Genomic DNA, 22404 nt, shown 5'->3' on the forward strand with positions numbered 1-22404 from the left:
AGCTCCCCACTTCTTTCTGCATTAGCGGGTTAGTCTGTTTCCGATTGTTTCCAACAAAGTGCATTATTCGTAATAGCGGGTTTCCACTTGTTTCCGATTAGATCACAGTCTGACTTGTCTACCCATGAAAATATCTGATGCCGCCTATGTTTCTATCTGCAAAAACGTTCTCTGGAGCACTCGCACCTTGGTCGGGGTTTTTATAATGGGTGAGATAGGGAAAGATCACACTGGATAATTATATAAACTGTGCTTAAAACAAACTGGAGTTATTATTGATGAATAAATGTGAGCTAAAATGAACTGAAACTAAAATGAAGAATCAGATTAAACTTAAAACTAACATAAATTACCACAAATAAGATTGGGGCCACCCCTTCAAATCCTCCAAAGATTCTTATTTGCACTTTACCGAATACGTTTCGAACAGGGTTTTTTTAACAACAAAAAATAAAAATCAGAATGCTATTAAAGATGTAAAAATAAGAGATACCATAGAATCTGTTGCCATAATTGCGGGTTTTTGGTGACCTTGTATACGTTGATTTTTTTATATTGTCAGTGTATTTTATCTATACTGAGTGTTCTGTTGAATTTCTCATTCATTGGTTGATCACCTGCACTAAAGTAGTTTCTTTTGAGGAGGGCGTTTGCAGTGAGGGGGCGTCAACTTTCAGACCGGGTGGCGTGTGTCAAGCGTGGTGGAAGTATGCCAAGCGTGGCGGAACTGTGCCAAGTACGGTAGTATAACTACGGTTTTCAGTAAACTAGACTACCGTGTTTTCAACTCCGTGTGCATGTGATCCTCCACCAATGTTTTCTGGTATGGTCACCCCTCGTGTCCCTTCCTAACTTTTTTTCGTTGTCCCCAAAAATAATAGGGGATGTCACACTCATGCTCTTAAAATAACTGATAATGACTCTAGGAGTCGATAAGTATTGTTTGACGGGGTCTTATTTGCAGGGGTGTATTCACTTCATGGGAGGGGAACAAGACAGGGGAACAATTGGAAAACAATTTTGTGACGATATACAAGTAGTCTTGAAGTCAAGCGAGCATTTAATATTAAATGGTCAGTAGGTTTAATGAAAATGGTGACATATTAAATGTGTAATTTTATGGAGTTATGGAGTTGTAGTTTTATGCCTTCAGTCCTATATAAGACCAAAAATTACGGAGGAGTTTAAAGATTGGTGAGCTCGTTCATAATACCAAAGGGGAAAGCTGCTGCGAGACATCGCATTTATAGACGTCTTAGTTGCATGATGTCATAAAACAAAAGAAATGTATCTTAAAACAAGTAATATCTTGCTACTTTAGTTACCCTTTTCTGCCTGCAAAAAAAGGAAAGAACAAAAGATGAAAAGATAAAGGGCGAAAAACTAAATCTATAACTCAAACAGTGTTGAACGACAGTTTGTGGTGTCAGTTGGCTACCATTTGACATCATGCCTCAATAGTCAAATAAAAAAAAAAGGAGGTAAAGAAATACAACTCATTTTATTGGGCCTAGCCGTTTACTTCTTCATGCAAATTGAAGCAGACAAAAAACGCAGAACATATCATGCAAAAAAATCCCGATCTGATTTGGAACAACTATATCCAATGAAATTGACAGGGTTTGCAAAAAAAGGGTTTTATATCCTTTGCAAAAGGGTAAGATCGGAATTCAATGGTTGCCTGAATACATTATGATTCAGCAGAGTTTCAACGCAGCTTCGTGTCTTGAACCTACTCTCAGTGACCCAAATCTGTAGTCTTTATAACTTTTAAAACATTCATCTTATACCCCTGCGAATATAAAAAAGACATAAGTAATCGCTGTATTTTTTATATTCTTGTGCTTTGCATGAAAAACCACAAATAAAAAGTAAACCCATTTTCCGAAACGGTTTATGTTCAGGCCTTATTTTAACTTGAATAAGAAAAATTGCTGACTATGTATTTTTCTGGGAAAAAAAAAGACTAAACACACAAAAAAAAGAAACACCTGAATTATAATTTTTTGCATACTTGTCGACTAACCGAGCGGTTAGCACGCTAGACTTGAAATCCTTTGTCCTTGAAGACATGGGTTCAAGTCCTGGTTATTTGGTTTGGAGCGATGGTTAGTGGCGTGATTCTTTAAGCTCAGCCAGAGTCGATCCAGCTCTGAATGGATACTCGGAGAAATCTGGAGAAGGTAAACAGAAACGATGTGCGAAAGCACAGGATGGCTGGCCCCCAACACCCCATTTCACTTCCTGGCTGAAGGGCCACGAAACGGAGATCAACACCACCGGTTGGGGCTGTAAGGCTCAGTGCAGGTATTTTGTACCTTTTATAATTATCACTGGAGAAAAACGTCGTCAGCTCAGTGTCGCTTTAGCTACTGACTTCTCCCTAATGCTCGACCAACTCTGTTCGTAATCCGAGACTTATCTTGATGAGAGTTTCGGTACAGCTTAGGAATAAAAAGTAAAAACTTTGCAGATGTAAAATAGCACTTCTTGATTTCATTGGTGTCTCTCCATCTTTCCTAAGGGGCTCTTAGCTTTCCTAATTCTTTTGCTGTGTCCGTTGATGTTTTAAGATACATGTGTTAAGCTACTAAGATCATCTATACTGAAAAATGGAGCCTTATCAGCCAAACGTTTAGTATCCATCCCCTAAAGGGCTACGAATAACCCCGACTAAGAACCCAGCTTTACCACTTGAAATGACTTAACTGGTGTTTTAGTAGCCATCCCCCTAAGTTAAACACAGTTTCCGGGAAAATTAATCTGATAGTGTCAAGTTGAAAATTAAGTGTTAGATAATTGTACCTCTTAGACATAAAGCATGTAAGGTAAGCTACGTCAAAGTCCAGAGGATTTCAGAAAGGAGTTTTTGAGAAATTAATATTCTATTCTCCTTGTTTAATGTGACAACTTATCTGACATTACATGGGTGAATTTTTTTATTTATCAGTCTTCTGCAATATTGTTATAGCTCCTCCACCTAAAACATCCGAGAGCCTATTTAGGTACCGTAATTCCCCACCCATGGCGTACAAATTCATACAAAACATGCCAAAGCAGGATAGGATCACTAAAATGACACCAAAATAGGATATACTGTAATCTGAAATCCTTGTAGACAGTGCTAAAAAGTGTAGAAAGTTATTGGCTATTGACAACCCCTTAAAGAAAACTGAAATAACATGTCTTTAAAGCCTGTCTTGGAGAATCATCCATTGTTTACCGCTACCTCCAAAAACAAGTCCTGGAGGTGGTGGATTCCCCTCTTCCCTTGGTAACCACGGGAAAAACTTTCTCAATTATTGGTACTTATGTATTATAGCGACCTTGCTCAAGTTCCTGATCTGAGTAGAACCGGTTTCTCTGGCCATTGATGAAATTCATTTAGTTTGCGATGTGTAGTATTAGAGAATATATCTGACCATGGATGTGAAAATCAAGATTTGGGATTTGCCAAGGACTGAAGAAGAGGCAATTAGACTTTTCCAGGATAAGGGGATGTTGCCCAAAACAAAACAGTGCATCAGTGAACACAACATAACTATAGATCCTTTTTGGAATTGTACAACTAGGCCGTGTAGGAAAAAGTCGATTTGCGTGTCAACATGTGGTTTCAATGGCCTGCTTTCCATAATTCGTTGCTGTAGTTTCCATAATTTTGTCAGAAGTGTATAATATTTTCATCATATTTTGGTATATTTCATTAGGATTAGCATAACTTCACTTCTTGAGTGGGGTCGCTATAATGCACAAGTACCCAATTTTTTGCATTATAAGTTTGGAGTATAGGATACTTGGTTTAGTCATTTTATCTAGTTCTCCACTCTTCCTCTCGGATTAACGATCATAATAAAAGTCATTTGCCTAGCATTCCTTTTCCATATTGGGTATTAGATCGAGATTGGTGGGCTGCGGAAGTAATAAAAATGTTAGATCACTGCCTTTACATTTGCTCACCATTTTAGTAACATTTTGTACTAATTACCTATATAGCATAGTTAACTGGCAATTACGTATAGCTGTTGTCAGTTAAAAGCTAAATGATAGCTTCGTTTTCAAGATCGAAGTGTTATTGTTATATTTTTCGTTTAATGGCATAATTTTTCAAGTCTGTCGTGCAACTCAATTTGTCCTCCTTCCCTCAGTTCTAAACTATTGGCTTCTTTACTCGATGTTGAAAACTTCAATTGCACCCACGTTTGGGTGTTTAAAATGTTTTTTTTAAATGTTTTAAATGTTGTTTTTCTTCGAAAAATTGTGCTCTTCTTGTGTTTTCTCCCAATTTGGTCCAAGATAAAAAGAAATACGGAAATTTAAACGCTCTAGCTTGGGGCTGGTCTCAAGGGGCTTAAGGTTTTAAAGTTTCTCGAAGAAGTTACTTTATACCATTCCCACGACATCGTTATACGGGCAACGCAGTAATTCAGGACTACGAATCTTTAGTCGTGGATGGGAGCTGGAGTATTGTTTGCAATAAAAATGGTATTGAATTAAAAGCATCCATATTCCCAAATTTAATGGAAATTAAGTTTTTAAATCGTTAGTTACCCTTTTTTTTTAAAGACCTTATCGCTTTATTTATAACTCATCAGTTTGAAACTTACAGCTATTAGTACTTGACCCAAGAGGAACCTAAGAGGCACGGACAAAAATGTTTGGGGGCACGAGCCCTCGAAAACGGGACCCAAGAATTGGCAAAAAATTCTTCTTCTCGATTGTTAAATATTTGGATTACCTTTTCCTTTATTTGTGGTTTTTACCCCCTCTTCGTTTTGATTGTTAAACTTGACGGGCTTGGAGTAAATTCATGGAAAACATGATTTTCTTTTTTTATAAAGTGCAAAGTTTTTAGGGTATTGTCACGTTTTCGTCAGTGTTGCCACGTCAAAGTATTGAAACAAATAACCGAAACTAATTGGTTAAATTTGACAATGCTTTTCGGCCGTAAAAATTCATATATGGATAGTCTTTGGCTCCTAAGGGCAACTACATCTTCAAGGAAAGGCTGCACCTTCTTAAGCCGTTGGGGTCATAAGGTTTTAGCTTATTCAGTCTTGTTCTTCTTCTTCTATTTAACAGCAGGCGGGTTTTTCAGTAATACTATTTAGCCCTTTTCCTTTTGCTTCACTCTGTGGGCTACAGAGCTACTGACTTGATTGCCTCATAATTATTAGATATTTTTAGATATCTTACAGTAGATCTTTCGACTCTAGGAGTTCAATTATGAGACGATAGATGTCGATTTCTATGCTCTGTGTGCAGGTATAGTTGGCTAGGCTCTTGGCTGATAGTGAGATTTTGTGGTGTTTGAAGCAATTTAACACTTTATAAAGTAAGATTTGTTGTGCAAACATCAGCATATTACATTCATATAGGCTCTGGTCATAATTATATTATTATTCACGTCTCAAGGCATACAAATTGGACATGGTGGAGAGTAATCCCTTGAAATAGGAAACTTATGCGAGAATACAGGGAGATTTCGTCCATTTTATCCAGAACGAATTCTATGGTAACAAATAAAACAAATAATTTCTTCCTTCTTCTATTTAACAGCAGGTGGGCTTTTCAGTAATACTATTTAGCCCTTTTCCTTTTGCTTCACTCTGTGGGCTACAGAGCTACTGGCTTGATTGCCTCATAATTATTAGATATTTTTAGATATCTTACAGTAGATCTTTTGACTCTAGGAGTTCAATTATGAGATGATAGATGTCGATTTCTATGCTCTGTGTGCAGGTATAGTTGGCTAGGCTCTTGGCTGATAGTCAGATTTTGTGGTGTTTGAAGCATTTTAACAGTTTAAAATGCAAGGTATGTTATGCAGACGTCACCATATTACATTCAAATAGGCAGTAGTCAAGCATTTCATTATTCACATCTTAATCCTTACAAAGTGGGCACAGGAGAGATTAACCCCTTGAATAAGGAAAATTATGTGAGAATAGAAGAAAATTTAGTCCTGCTGTGCCAGAATAAATTCTATGGTAAATTTTACAAAAAAACTTATTGGGAAAGGGGGATAGGATTATTCTTGTTAAAATTAATATCTGATAGTCTCCATCGGTAAATATCTCTAATCGGGATTGGTCTCCCTTTTGGTTGGTCAATATTTATAGCATTTTTTGGTATTTCATCGACCTGATGATTACCACTTATACCAGAGTGGCTAGGAATATACTGAAAATAAGTTCTTATGCCACTTGAAGCAAGATTATCTATAATACAGAGACAATGATAAGTGTCAATGTCCAACTTATACTGAGGAGCTGATGCCAGTAACTCAAGGCTTGATAAAGAGTCCGAATATACAATAATATAATTTGAATTTGCAATTAGAGGTTGGTTATCCTTAAGGTGTTCTAATGCCATGATTATAGCATTTAAATCAGCAGACATTACAGATAAATTATTATATAATCTCTCACCCATTGCAATTTTTAGGTGAGGAATTTAGTGCCCGCTACTATAAAAAAAATACATAGCTTAATCTGGAGGACTTTTCATTAAAAATGAAATTCTCAATTTTTCAAAATTTATATTAATATTTATATATATATATAGCCTATATATATATGTATATACATATATATATATATATATATATATATATATATATATATATATATATATATATATATATATATATATATATATATATATATATATATATATATATATATACATAGGCTCTTTAAGTTTCCACTTTACCAATTCAAAAATCAAATCGTCCTTGGTAGGCTACTTTAAGCTTCTAGAACTAGGTTGGTTAAATATGCATTGGAATTCTATAAATGAGAATTCCAGGGACGTTTTCAGCAAAATTTAAACCCCTTGACGCATTTGAGGTTGTTTCCTATAATTTTGGAGGATTTTTTAGATTTTATGGAAAATAATCATGAACCTTTCGTCTAAAGTCTTCCGCAACTTTTTATTTTCATCCCTAAAAATAAAGTACATGTGTTACACATTCTGTTACAGTGGGAATTGCTTATTTATTTAATGAAAAACTGTAACTTGAAAAGACACAACAAATAAGAAAAAGAAGACAGAAAAAACACAGGACGTGAACAACAACACAAAATAAACTCCAAAACAAACAAATGAAACTACTGCACTAGAAGTGAGTCCAATTCCTCAACTCAGGTTACGCTATGTATGAATTTAAAGTAGGCATATACCCAAGCAAGTTTATGTCCAAGATTTTTTTTTTTGGGGGGGGGGGAGGGTAAACTAAGACATTAAAAACCACATAAAAAATTTCATGTTGATTTTTGTTACGTTTTTATGACAGGGGCAAAAATGTCGGGGGTTGGGGGTCAGACACCTTAACCTCCCTGGATACGGTCTTGTACCTAGGGTATATGGATATTCAATTATTACGATCTTTGCTTTTTCCCTGTGCTCTTCTATTTCTTTATATTGGAGCAGGACCGCCATTCGACAAAATATGCCCTTATCCGATAAAATAAAAGTTCAAAATAGGGATAAAATCCTTTTTAATAGACAGTGTATAGAAATTTAGTTTTAATAGATAGTGTCAGTTTAGTTCTACTACTGATGACGGTCACTGTATATGTGACCGAAATATCTGGTATTTTTGTGAATTTCTATACACTGTCTATTAAAAAGGATTTTATCCCTATTTTGAACTTTTATCATGGAAAGGCAGTGGGGTCTCCGAAATTATCTATGCCCTTATCCCAAATAATCTGCAAACTTGCCTGCTCTGGGCCGTATGTACATATAGTAAAAAATATCGGGGGGGGGGATGAGGGCTGGAATATTTTCATATGGAGAAGGTCTGATGTTTCGAAAAAATCACACTTTTAGGCATCAACATCTAAAATTCCGTGCCTATAATGCGATTTCCCGAGACGTATCCCTGGCCATGGAGTCTTTCGAGGGGGATTTGGAGTGTTGTGATTGGATTATGTATGTAATGTGGAATAAAACTCTGAAACGCATCATTATATCGTACAAGACTAAAAAGAATTGAGGCTAATTCCTGCATGAGAGCAAATTTTTGCTGGGATAGTAGCCCCATTTGAATTTTAATGCCTTTTTTGTACCTTTGTGTTTGACGCCGTATTCAGGGGAGGGGTTAGGGGTTTTGAAACCCCACCCTCCCCGAAATGTTTGTCTGACTCATAAAAACTTAGTAAAACTTAATAAAAATGCATAAAAACACATTTTGATGCGGTTTTTAGTCTTTTTTGTACCCCCCCCCCTGAACAAAAATCCCCCTAAAGAAAAATCCTGGCCACGGCCCTGTTAGTGCATTAGAATACTACTGAACCTTGAAAAAGCCATAGCAGGTGAATTTTCCCTATTTTTCTGTCAATATTTATGAAAAGGTCAGTACCAGGACCATGCCCAGGAGGGGTCGTCTGGTTTGAACCCCCTGAATTTTTGTTTTGACTCGTGCAAAAGCAGCAAAACTACATCCAAACAAATTTTGTTGTGTTTTATAAAGTTATTTTGCCCCCCTCCTCCGCCCGAACAAAAATATTGGATACAACCCTGGCCAGTGCAATAGAAAATACAAGTTTACAATCCTGATAGACTTATAATGGATTTATTATCCCATAAATAGAGAAAAAAAAATATGTATAGGCTATTAAACAAAACGTTGTTCTGTACCCGAGTATGGATTTTGATGGCGGACACTCAACTAGCCGAAACCTGACATCCAACGAATTTGCTCCACATTTTTTTATACTGCTTTCATCAAGATAAATACGTTCACCTGTCTACTTTCTTTTTACTTAAAAAACCATATTTGTTTTTCATTTCGTCGTTATCCTTTTTATCAGACATATGACCCTGAAGTTTATGCCATGATATTATTTTCACTTTCAGATTTCAGAAGTGTTTGTTACTACCATTTTCAACAATGGCCGAAGTAAAAACCCAACCAGTCCAAGCAAGTCCTGTATCTGTTACATATTCTATTGGCTCAGTTCCAAATCAGACACAGCAACAAGGAAATGTGCAAACAGCTGATCAACAGCAGCAGATTCAACAGCAAGGGCTACAGCAGAGTTTGCAAGTACAACAGCAACAGCAACAACCTACACAAGTAAGCATACTTTTAATTAGTTGAAAATTGCGAATCAAGAGCAAAAGCTCACCTCTTGCTGTTCTTTTTGCAAGTTTTTGTTTGTTCTTTCGAAACTATTTCGAACTAAGAATAACCTGCTTTGCTTATAAAACAAAATATGTTAATCAGGTACTTGTGTATTATACGCCACTCACTCAATTGTTTCATTTAATTAGAACCTGTTTCTTTGACGGTCAATCCTAATGAAATATCACAAAATATTATGAAAATATAATACTTTAGAATCAAATTTGGGCTATATATTTGTAGATTAGGGAGGGGGCAGTAAAGTAGAGCGGGTCTGCTTTGAAAATGTGTTAGGTACAATTATTCTGCAAATTATGAAGTAAGAATTGTTTTCTAACTTCAAACTGTCCAAATACTTTACTCCCCCCCCCCCTCTAATGTGCAAATATATAGCCCAAATTATATATTTCCCATTTATTCCGTCACTTCTCTTTGTCTTGTCTCACGCTAAGATGAAAGAAACTAACGAAGAAACCAGTTTGTTTTCGAGTTTTAGACAGCGTAAACTGGTACTTTCCCATTATCAGGGCCTCTCTAAAGAAGTCCAGCAAGAGATTCTACAGTCAAAAGGGAGAGACGCAATGAAAAACCCGTTTTTACGAGATGATTCAATACACCGCTGTAAAGTGTTGTTTTTGGGGGTTTTGGGGGGAAAAGGTACCTAGGTTAGGTTACGTATTTAATATTTCCTATGCTTTGCCCCCCACTCCCCCTAATGTGCAAATATACACCCCAAATTTGTTTCTAAACTATTATATACTTATACTATTTTTTCTTTTTATTTCATTAGCATTAACCAAACTTGACTTTTTAGAGAGGCCCGGATAATGGGAAAATACCCGTAAACTTTAGTGAGTGGCGTATAATACACAAGTACCGATTATCAATACCCAATTTTTGTGTCTAATACTGATGGGTGACAAAATGATAAGGCCTGACTTGACAAAATGATTCACGACTGACTGACAAGGATTGAACGTAGCAAAAAAAAAAAAAAAACGCAGTCTGTCTTGAATTATTGAAAAGAAATTCTGGAAGTTTTATATAGCTATGGATTTCTATGAATTCGAAGACCGGAGAGAAAGCAAGATTCCATTTAAGAATTTAATAAGCAGCTTTTAAGGAAGAAATGAATTATTGGAAATTCAGATGTGATAGAAGATCAAGAAAATTAAAAGGTTCCTTTAGGTTTTGCAGATTCAATTTTATCAGTAACCGCAAGACAAAGATTTAGTTAAGCGGCATTCAGATGCATGTCTAATTAGACTCATGTGTCTCGACCACATATAAATGTCCAGACAGTTCCTGTTCACATGTAAACTTTGGTGCTTGACTGCCACAAGCTACGGCTAAGCATCATGGTGTAGAGTCTAGAACTCTGTTTCTAGGATGTAAAATTCTACCAATCAGGAAGCCTCTTTTCCGCTATATATATCTTCTGCGCTTAAAAATGACGTTTACGTGTATGTATGGCTGAACTTTATGCTTAAACAAGTGCATGACCTGATATAGCCTACATATCTAGACGTAGAAGTCTTCCTGGACTTGTCTTTGAACGCCGCTTTAAGAGGAGGGTTTGATTCTCCTCCTATATGAAAAATAAACTCGCTTCTGTCCAATAGACAAGGGATTAACAGAGGAGAACTAAAGTTGGGTTTGCAAATTCAACAAAGTCAATACAGTCCATTTGTTCTACAACAATAGCAAGTGACATTATGGTCAAAATTTGAAAGCATATATATTCCAATCTTGCGAAGGAATTAAGTTCTAAGGACTTAGAAACGATTGGGCTTATGTAGAATGAATTACTTTAAACCAATATTTGAACATTTTTTACTATGCTGTCAGTTTTTATTCAGCGCAAGGACTTTTATTCAACGTAAAAGTGAGTTGGGAGTTCGCGCTCTTTCCCGTGTACATTAAGCAAAACGCATAGCAACAGCGGAATGCACGGCCATCGAAGTTTGGAAAATTATTTGCTTTGTTTTAATAAGGCATAAATTTTGACACTTCCAAGATTATGCGTGTGCTTTTGTCATCCTAACAAAAACTGTTTATGACAACTCTACAAAGAATAACTTTTTAGCGAGATAGCAAAATCTTCTCTAGCAAGTTTTCGTGAAATTCTCCAACAGATCAAAGACGTATTAGAAAAAAAAGCTGATGGATTTTGAGTTTGAATTTGAAAAACAAATTCAAAGAATAAGAATAGAAATCGCGAATTACTTCATTTAAAGATTAAGCTTGAGAAAATTTTGTGTTTTATAATTGTTTGTATTGTGTGTTTATACTTGTTTTGAAGTTTAAAATGTTGTTCAAAATCTTTTACATTTGAATGTCCCATTGTTGACTTCCTGCCAACTTAAAATCTTGGGAGAAGTTAAATACTCCCTGGCCCCTTTCAAATTGACACCTCTGGGCAAAGCTTAAAAAAACTCTTCTTGTTTTGCGAGTAAAAGACCTTTTTTATGAGTATGGTGAAAATTTGCATTTTTTCTTCTAAATGGGGATATCTCTTGACCTCTTTCAAACCGTTCATGGTAACGAACTATAAGTAAAGAGAGATGCGGCTCAATAGTAACCGAAACTCTAAGAAACAGAGTCTTGATAACAACAGATACATCAAAAGAATCCAAATTTATATGTTTACTCAAAATATGTAAAATTCGTCCAATTTAATGGTACCTATCAAAAGTTACGAGCCTGAGAAAATTTGCCCAATTTTTTGAAAAAGGGCGGAAACACCCACGAAACATCAAGTGATCTTGATGAAAACCGCTCCATCAGATCCAGCATACCAGAGAACCTTACTGTAGAGGTTTCAAGCTCCTATGTACGAAAATGTGGAATTTTGTATTTTTTGCCAGAAGAAAGATCACCGATGCGTGTTTATTTGTTTGTTTGTTTGCTTGTTTTTTTTTGTTTTTGTTTTTTTTTTCTTCCCAGGGGTGATCATATCAAAGCAGTGATCATATGAGATCGGAAGAGGGTTCATTTGAACGGAAATCAAAAGCTCTAGTGCCCCTTTTTAAGTGACCAAGTTTATTGGATAGCAGCTAGCCCCCCCCCCCCCAAGTTACCCGATCAAAATTTTGAGATTATAATTTTGTTCAGCGTAGTCGAAAAATGTCATAATTATGTCTTTGAGGATGACTTAACCCCCTACAGTCCGCAGAGGACCGGCTGCAAGTTATGAACTTCGCTCATTATTTACATATACTATTGGTTATTGGGAAATATACAGACGCTTTCAGGGGGGACTTTTCTGGTATGGAGGGGTGGGGGGTTACGTGGGAGTATATTTCCATGGAGGAATTTTGTATGGGGAAAGGGGACTTTTCATGGGGGGGGCGGATTTCCCAGCATTATTCAAAAACCGATCAGAAACTAAATAAAAAAAAAAATTCAACTGAAAGTAAGGAGCAACATTAAAATTTAAACGAACATAAATTATGACGTATATGAGGGGGGTCACGCCCTTTGCAATAGCTCACTCTTTACGCTAAAGTCTTATTTAATACTTTTAAAAGGGCTATTCATTCTAATTAAATGACCTTTGTGATTTAGGAGTCATTCTTAATGAATTGGGACAAAATTCGAACTTCAGCGTAAAGAGCCAGGTATTGACAACAGGGTGACCCCCCTCATATACGTAATAATTTCTGTTCATTTTAAGATCTAATATTGCTCCTTACTTTCAGTTGAAAAAACTTGTTTTCTTAATTTAATTTCATATAGGGCAAAAATACTTCTATTGTCTTAGGTCACTTACCCTGGCAATGGGAACTGCATTTCCAAAATAATTGCTGCTAAGATCCTTCATTCTGAAGTACCGTCATTTGTGATCTACCTAAAACTTGGCTTTGAACAGACTTTTGAAAGGGTCTGTGACATAATAAGGTCCATGACATAAGTAGAACTGTAGAATCGCTTTTTTTTATATGTGTTCAAGATAGTAAAAACAAAACAGAAGTCATTGAATTTTGCAAAAATGTGATCATCAATTTTTAAAATATCGTACAAGTTTAACTGATGAGAAATCCATTTGAAAAATATACATCTCGTATATGAAAACATAAATAAATCTTAGTCCAAGCTCCATTTATTGACAAAAACTGGAGAGAGAGCTCGAGTAAGAAATAATCTTCTAAAGATCTAAGAAAGATGGAAGAAACCAGAGACTATAAAACGCCATGCTATAGTCTATATTTTCCTATCTTGAACGAAAAGGATTATGTTGTTTCTACCCCCCCCCTCCCCCCCCATCCCCAGACAAAAATAAAAAAGCTGTTTAATTCTATGTACAAATTAAACTTCTGATTAAAAAAGTTCATATATCTCAAGGTGTCATCCTGTTGTAAAAATTACCCCTATATGGGAAAGAATGTTGCATAGCTTTTAGAAGGGGTGGGGGCGACCCTTGTTCTTATACCACTGCTGCCATGTACTGAATGCCCTCTCTCAAGAAAGAATTTAAGAAATCGCTTTGCGAAAGAGGAACAAATAAAGAAATCTAAATGAGGTGTCTGAGTCCCAGCTCTATTAACTGGTAAGTGATTTTGATTAAGAAATACACTTGACAGAATCTTGAAAGACGACAGAAATGGGGAGACTATAAAACGCTTTGCTAGGGTTTGTATTCTTCCACCCTCAGCAAAAATTATGCGTATTTTGTCATGGTTCTATAATTTGAAGTTTTATGATCCGAACATTTAAGAGGATAACATGGAATTGGCAAATATTAACAAATCAGAAATGATTTATCATTGGTTTACCATGGGTAAATTTACCATAATTTACTTTAAGTGAATTTTTAATTGTCTTTTTATTAGTCTTTTTAAGTACTTTTTATTGGTTAAAAACGAATAGGAAAACCACGAAAACTCATTGCTTAGTAGTTTATTATGGGGTCTATGGATATTAGGGATATTAGGGATTTAGGGATATTATGGGTTCTGCTGGAATTTGCATTGGGAAAATATGTTAGTATTTTATTGACATTCTTACCTAATTTTCATTGGTTATGAAGAGGGAGGGATCATACGTATATTTTGAAAAAAAAACTAGTTAATTCTAATAAATACATGGTGTTAAAGGACCAGGGACATAAAAGCAAAATATTTTTGCCTCGTGAAGTCATCTTGTGTGAAAACTGCGATTTTCTTAGAATTTTCTCTTGTTTATTTCAAAACCATGATGTTTTTAGGGCAGTACCATATTTTCGTCAGTGTTGTCAGTCGAACCGTGGAAATAAAGTAGCACATCTAGTTAGTTAAATTTGACAACAATTTTTGTTCGTAAAATCTGTTGGTTCCCAAAGACAACTACACCTTCAAAGAAAAGCTACATTTTCTGAAGCTGTTTGGCGGGATAGTAGCTTTTCATTGGCCTTGGTATTCAAGCCAACATCATTTATAATTCTTCAGCAAAGTGTCTAATAGCATATTGAGGGTCAATTTATGCTGATGGGGGAGGTAGATAATCTGGCAGGTGATCTGGCGGTGAGTTGTTAGTTGTAGTAGCCTCGGTTATTGATGCTCGAGAGAATTAATCTACTACTTTTGAGAACGTTTAATAATTTTGCCTTTATTTACAGTTCGTATTTCAACAAGCATCTGGAAGTGCCCAGTCCGGACAGGTCGGTGTTTCTGGTCCGAATGTTGCCACTTCAATGGCCAATGTTGGGGGATTAAATATGACAAGCATTAGCTTGCAGCATAGTCAAACAGGGCAATCTGTACAACATTCTAATATTTCTTCTTCTGCCTTACCAGCTATGCCACAGGTATCTTACGTGTTTCTGCTCTTTTGTTTTGTTAAATGTTTAACTGCTCTCCCTGAGTCTTTTAAGTCCTAGCGTGTGAACGATAAATTGGCAACAAAAAAAGATAGTGTTTTCTTGGCAAATATTTTAAATTTGTAAAAACATGGATGCTCAATACATCTATTTGGCTATTATTTTCAAGAGTCAACATAAAAATTATTCAGATGTTTTTTTACTTTAAGTCTCAAGCTTCAATAAAAACAACGCTCAAAATGAGCTTTGATCCAGAAAATCCTTTGAAATTTGAAAATCCTTTCGCCTTTCAAGGAAACCCATATATGGATCCTATACAGGGACGTCCGCAGAGGGTGACCTCGGGGCCTGCATCTCCCTGAGATCCTATATTACCCTGGATTTTTGGGTACATCTAAGTCAAATTATCAAACAAGATTTTTTTTTTTTTGTCATCCCTCTCCCTTGAAAAAATCTTGTGTGCGTGCCTATTCCCATTTGTGTCTGAAGTAACTATTAGAGCTCTGTTAAATTGGTGCCTCTTTTCTTTTTTCAATTCCTTTTTCTATATATATATATATATATATATATATATATATATATATATATATATATATATATATATATATATATATATATATATATATATATATATATATATATATATATATATATATATATATATATATATATATATATATATATATATATATAAAAGTTCTTATCGCTCTTTTTGGCACATTGTTACACTAATATTGTGATTAATGGAACAAATGTGAAAATGTGTTTGAGATTTTTTCATTTGTTATATTTGTCTTTTGTCTCCAGTTTTCGAAATATACTTTTATATTTTGATTAATCCCGAAGGAGTGCCCACTTTCAGGTGGCATGTAAGCCAGGTGGCGCGTGGCAAGCCTGGCAGAACTGTGCGGTACACATGAATTTCTGAGCTCTACACCATGTGGTGGAAAGCGGGCACCCCCTCGATGGATTTTCAACAGGAAAGGACGAGACTATTATTTTTTTGTCTATAAAATTTCCTTGGAGGTCTTCAGACCAATCTCAGAGAGGAGTGGATTAAGGAGGGGGATGCCTGGCGGATTCAAGGAACATCAAGCCAACGGGGGGTCCCTAATTTATAGATGATGTACTAAAAATGTCGCCATTAGTTAAATTGTAATGCAGTTGGACCGTCCAGAAGCTTATCTGGCCAGGACAATTAACGGAGAAAGATAAAAATGAAATTAATTGTTTTTTTTTTGTTTTTTTGTTTTTATCTTAACGCGCCAATCAATTTCCATGAAAAAACGTCTAGTTTTTTGCTGTTTGCTTCTGCTCTTGGCTATGAAGTATATTCTCTTTAAATTTAGATTTGACTGTGTCGAGTTGGCCTCTGAAAAGATTATATTAGCCAATGGTAAACATGATTTTTAGTATTAATCCTTATTTTCAGGCAATAAATTTATATTGTGGAGTTGAAAGCCAATCAAATCCTTTGACATAAAAAATTATAAATTAAAAATGGACCTAATCAGATTGTCCTCTTTTTGCCTCATTTATGAAAAGCCCCCATTTAATCCCCGAGATTTCTTGAGGATCAGTATTTTATTTCCACGTTTAAAGTGTTCAATTACCATTAGTAATTACTCAAATGGGGAAATGAGACCCCCTAATTCAGCTTCAGCTGATGAGTTATTCCTTCTCTGCCCCCCCCCCCCTGTATGGAGGTGTACTTCAATAGAAAGAACCTGCAGTTTTCTCCTTTAAGGCGAATGAATGCATTCAATTTTCTGTTTATCTCTTTGGGAACATTAGGACAGAAAGAGAAAAAATTAAGTTTTAGTTTGCAAAAGATGAAAAAGCACAATTTTACTGCATATAAACTAAAAAATTGAAAAAAAAGTCCCATGTCAAAAATTGGAAAGGAGAAGCTCATTGAAAAAAAAAAACAGAAAAATTGGAGTATTAGTTTGCAAAAGATTAAAAAGTGAAATTTTACTGCACGAACAATATTGTTATCATATTTCATATTTCCCATTACTCAAATGGGAAAATGGGACCCCCTAATTCAGCTTCAGCGGATGAGTTATTCGTTCTCTGCCCCCTCCCCCGGTATGGAGGTGTACTTCGATAGAAAGAACCTGCAGTTTTCTCTTTTAAGGCGAATGAATACATTCAATTTTCTGTGTTTATCTCTTTGGGAACATTAGGACATCCTTGGAAACTAATCAGGGGAGAGAGAATTTAAGGAAACGGTGGGCCTTTATCTGATTTTTGGATTGGAGAAAGATCGAACGCATATTGTGTTCTATAAATTTGGAATGTTTGAAAATTGCCTCTCATTGTCTTCTTATCTAATATTTGTCTGCAAAGAGAGCGATAGTTCTATAAGCGGATGGGATGAAGTATAATTTGTGATAATCGATATCTCTTGTTTGTATGAGGCGAGTAGCAGTAATAAAAACAACAGCACGCTGTTGTAACAAACCTGTAACAAACAGGTAACAAACCTGTTTTGAGTACAAAAACAACAGGTTTGTTACCTGTTTTGGGGAAAAGAAAATGACGTTGGAGCAAAATTGTCACCATAATGCATCACTTAATAATAAGAATCACCCAGTTGTAGTCGGTACACATAGATAAAAAGGTAAAGGGTGCGGTCCGAACCAGCGGTGATGATATCCTTTTCATGGCCCTTCAGTCAGGAAGTGCAATTTGGGGGTAGGGGTCGTCATCCTGCGGTTTCGCTGTTTACCTTCTCCAGATTTCAAGTTGGAAAATGTAAAATTGGAAAAAAGGTACTTTCCCATTATATGGGCATTTACAAGGAAACGAGTCACGATAAACTCGTTTTTGATGGGTTAACTGCTATAGATACAATGATAGCGTGGTTTTTACTACGTTTAGGCTACGATATTTAAGCTGTTGTTTTTTAGAGTTTAGGGGGGGGGAAAGGTACCCAGGTTAGGTTAGGTTACGTATTTAATATATGCTATGCTTTAACCTCCACAACCCCCCACCCCCTAATGTGCAAATATGTAGCCCAAATTTGTTTACAAACTATTATATATTTATCATATTTTATTTTATTAACATAAACCAAACTTGACTTTTTAGAAATGCCCATATAATCGGAAAGTACCGGGAAAAATAATTTGGCTTTCATTTCAACGAAAGGTTTGAAAGGATCAGGAAAGTATTTTTAGTTTCACCGAAAGTTTTTTCTGGCCTTTTTTAGGAGACGCAGTGGTGTCAATTCACGGGACTGTAGGGAGGGGATACCTATGTATTTTTTTTTTTTTTTTGGAAACTTGTTGGGTTCAATTTTTTAAATTTTTCAATAAAATTTTCAGAAAAAAATGCCGTTTTTTAAATGAAAACGCCCAATAAAGTCATTTTCAAAATATAGGGAGGGAACAAAATCTTTGTAACGAGGGCAAATACTCACCTTCCCTCAATTGATGTCACTGGCTAGACGACATGAAGATTCAATGAATGTTCGCTGTAAACATTCAATCGTTTTACTTATTATAATTAAGCAACTACTACTGCTACTACTAACAACTCACCGCAACACGAAGCAGCCTGAGACAAGCACAGCTAAGCACGCTCCTCCTCTATCCCAATATATTCAGTGCTTCCCTTTTTGCGCACTCCCACGGATTTCCCATGTGCTTTAAATCTTTCCTTATGACGTCCGTCCACCCCAGACGAGGACGATCTGCTTTCCGTTTAGCCCTAGACGGTTGGCCGAAAAGAACAATCTTCGGCAGTCTGTCATCCTTCATCCACACAACGTGCCCCAGCCACCTCAACCTTTCTTTCATTATAGCCCTAGATAGTGGTATTGAACCACATATTTTGCAAAGCCTATTGTTTGTGAGATTGTTTGAAACACGGTCAGTCAGCCACGTCCCTAGAACAATCCTTAAGCAATTTCTCTGAAAAGCATCTAGCAAATCTTCGTCCGCTTTTCGGAGCGCCCATGCTTCAGAGTCGTATTTGACTACTGTCATCACTGTAGCTTCTAATATTAGAAGTTTACAGACTTATCTTCCTATTCTTCCAAACTTTTTTTAACTGTAAAAAAAAGTCGAACTATTTTCCAAATACACAAACATCTAATTAATTGTTTATTTAATTTAAGTTGCAAGTAATCCAGCAGCCTATGGGTGGTGGTTCATACATCCAGCAACTCTACAATACCCAGGGACAACCAATTCTTATGCCCAGTGGCGTTCTTCAACACGGTGTAAATCAGCCTATACAGGTAAGCAAGAATTAACCCGTTTGTTTGCGATTAAAAATGTTTTCCAGCGACTATCGAGATTAGGGTCGTTCTCTCACTCATCAAAGTGCTAAGAACTTACTAAAAAAAAAAAAAAAAATATCTAATCAAACGCCAACTGACTATTCGCTGACAACCAAGCCGGAGCTAACTGCGTACCCAATAAAAAAAAAACATCGCAAAATTTCAATTTAGAACGGAGACATCTACCGCACATGGGTGTTATATCTTTTAAGTATATTGACCCCCCCCCCCCCCAAAAAAAAACATTAGAAATTCGGGTTGACATACCAGTGTCTACGAAAATATCTAAATATGACAAAATAGCTCATAGTACGTTATGAATTGAACTGCTACAATCGGAAGAGTGCACCGTGTCTCACATTCAATCTCAGTAAGCATGGATAGCTTACTTACTAAAGAGTCCGTGTTCTATGAGAAACAATAAGCTTTTCAACTGAAAGTAAAAGCAACATCAGGCCTTAAAACGAACTGAAATTAATACGTATATGAAAGGAGTTGCCTCCTCCTCCTCCTCAAGACCTCGCTCTTTACGCTAAAGTTCTTTTTAAATAGAATTTTAAAATAAAGCTTAATGTTCTAATTAAACGGCCATTGTGTTTCAGGAATCGTTCTTAAAGAATTAGAACAAGAAGTCAAATTTATAGCTTAAATAGCAATGTCTCGAGGAGGAGGCAACCCCTTTCATATACGTAATAACTTCAGTTCGTTTTAAGGTTTTATGTTGCTCCTTACTTTCAGTTGAAAAACTTGTTGTTTCAAGGGTGTTTGAATCTAGTTTGGACCTCATGACAACACTACGAAGGGGGGGGGGGTATTGAAATGAACTAAAACAAATCATTTTGAAAAAACTTACATAAAATCAAGGCTTAACCAGGGGGGAGGGGTACCGTGTTTGACCCCCCCTGCGATTTTCTTGTCCGATTCGTAAAAACGTGACAAAAATGCTGATAAACGAATTTTTCTGAAGTTTTTCAAGTTATTGCGTAAAACACCCCCCAGAAAAATATCCCCTCCGAGCAAAAATCCTGGATACGCCCTTGCATGGAATTACTTTTTACTAACACTACGATGAAAGGGGTCAGTTTTTTTTGCAACGCCATTACATGGAACCTATTGTGTTAGAAACAGTTGATTCACCTTATTTTTTTAAAGATCTCACATTTTTCAGGAAGACGTATTTATAAACTCTGTAAAACTTTATACAAGTAATCTTGTATTTGGACTCGCACTGAAAGATTGATTTCCCAGGCCCTGGCTCCAGTCGATTTCTTTCGTTAGTCCACTGGGCTGACCAAAATCCTCTTTCCATAGTCCGGTTACTTCAGTACTTGAGCCAAGCTCGTAACAGTAATCGGTACAATGGGTCTTGTCCGGGAAAAATACCCATAACGATGGTGGTCCTGATATATCTCGTACGGATAGCCAAGACCGTATCTATGAGAGGTGAAATATTTTTCCGACCCGTAAAAAAGTAGCAAAAATCTGTATAAACTACTTTGGTACTTCTGTAGAATCCAGTAGTCACGCAATAAGTGAAGTTTCGTTAATGCTAATGAAATAAAACAAAATAGGATGAAAATAGAATTGTTCAGAAACAAATTTGGGCTATATATTTGCACATTAGGGAGTGGGGTTAAGTACAGCATATATTAAATACGTAACCTAACCTAATCAACACAACGCAGGTACCTTTTAGTCCCCTTAAACCACAGTATATAAATATTAGACGGTATGATCGTCCCCTATCTCACCCATTATAAAAACCCGGACCGAGGTGCGAGTGCTCCGGAGAACGTAAAAACATAAGCGACATTAGATCTTTTCACGACTAGACAAGTCAGATTTCTCTTGAACGCGAAATTTGGCTTCAACGTTGGAACACTAAATTTTAAAGAAACTAATTTTAAATTAATTTATTCCAATACATATATGAAAAACGGTGATTAGTTGAACAATGTTATTATTAGACGTTTTTAGGAATTACAAGTAGGTTTCGAAGTCTCGAGTTGGTTGCACAGGCATTTTGAGAAACTTTCTGCCAAAATACGTGTTCCAGGGTAGTTGGACCGCTGATGGCAGATCAAATGTGAGGAGCTGTTTGTACGCGCTAATGAAAGAGTATGTGGGAGGAGCTGTTTGTTCGCACCGAGAATGAAGAGCCAGAAGTCATCTGCGGTGAACTTACTGCTAATTATCTTTATACAGTGCCTTAAACCCCAAAAACTAAAGTTTAAATATATTTCCCGGAGTGAGATACCATTTGTTTATTACAGCGTCTAGGCCATTACCCGGTAAAATGCCTATCTGATCTTCAATACAATTCTCGCCAGAAGTCAACCCATAACAAGTATCACTGTTTTTTGAAGCCTTTTGTAAAAAAAAATTTGAACCCCCTCTTAACGTTTACCCCCCCCCCCCCCCGAATAAAATTCCTGAATAGGCCCTTGCGGATGGCAACCCTATATGCTCAATTTAATAATTAGGTTAATTAATACCGTTAGCTATCCTGTGTTATCGCCATTTCCAAGAGATTTGTTAAAATGATCCAAACAAATTCTAAAGATGACCTTGAAGGTCGCTCATCTTGAAGGCTATCATTTGTTGAAGAGTTATAACTTGGCGTATGAGTTATAAGTTTGGCCATTATTGTGTACATCCTTTGAAGATGGATGCTAAGTTTTTCGAGTGGGCAAGGCCGTATCCAGGGGGAGGGGTTCCTTTAGTGGTTACCCGATTTTAACCCCCCCCCCCCCCCTAAATTTTTTACCGAGTCGAAAATAAGTCAAAAATTAGTAAAACCTAGGTAAAAATCAGTAAAATTAGTCGAAAACTGAGTCAAAAATTTGTACCCCCCCGAAAAAAAATCCTGGATCCACCCTTGCGAGTGGGCGTAATTTGTAACTTTTCGTTTGTTTTGCAGCCAAATTTTGTAGAATATAACCACAAAAAAAATTATGCTTACGCTTAAGTTTAGAGCCACTGAATGATTATAATTTTGCAAACCCTTGTAAATAAGTTTGTTAGCTTTAATACTGTTGTACCCGCAGCTGCATTAATTTATGCTAATTTATTCCTGCCGCTTTTCCTCCATGGTGCCAGCAATGGCTTCTCAAGGTGTTTGGACAAGGCAAAACTGGTTATTTTGGTCGCCATCTCTATTTATCATTGAGTGTCATCTTTTCTTGC

At 36.2% G+C, this 22404-nt stretch overlaps 1 protein-coding gene across 5 annotated transcripts in view; it reads left to right on the forward strand.

The window, feature by feature from the left end:
- The window catches only part of LOC148949213 (uncharacterized), a 175326-nt gene that overhangs the window by 44376 nt on the left and 108546 nt on the right, over nt 1-22404 (forward strand). For all 5 annotated transcript variants that reach the window (XM_089093257.1, XM_089093259.1, XM_089093253.1 and 2 more), the window contains exons 2-4: nt 8863-9082; nt 14727-14915; nt 19054-19176. In XM_089093257.1, coding sequence (XP_088949383.1) covers nt 8897-9082; nt 14727-14915; nt 19054-19176 — 498 coding nt within the window. In that variant the 5' untranslated portion in view covers nt 8863-8896. The remainder of the gene's footprint in view (nt 1-8862; nt 9083-14726; nt 14916-19053; nt 19177-22404) is intronic.

The sequence above is a fragment of the Artemia sp. Qi Xiang Cuo genome, chromosome 8 (assembly GCF_049724085.1).
Source record: "Artemia sp. Qi Xiang Cuo chromosome 8, ASM4972408v1, whole genome shotgun sequence".
In the NCBI taxonomy this organism is placed as follows: domain Eukaryota; kingdom Metazoa; phylum Arthropoda; class Branchiopoda; order Anostraca; family Artemiidae; genus Artemia; species Artemia sp. Qi Xiang Cuo.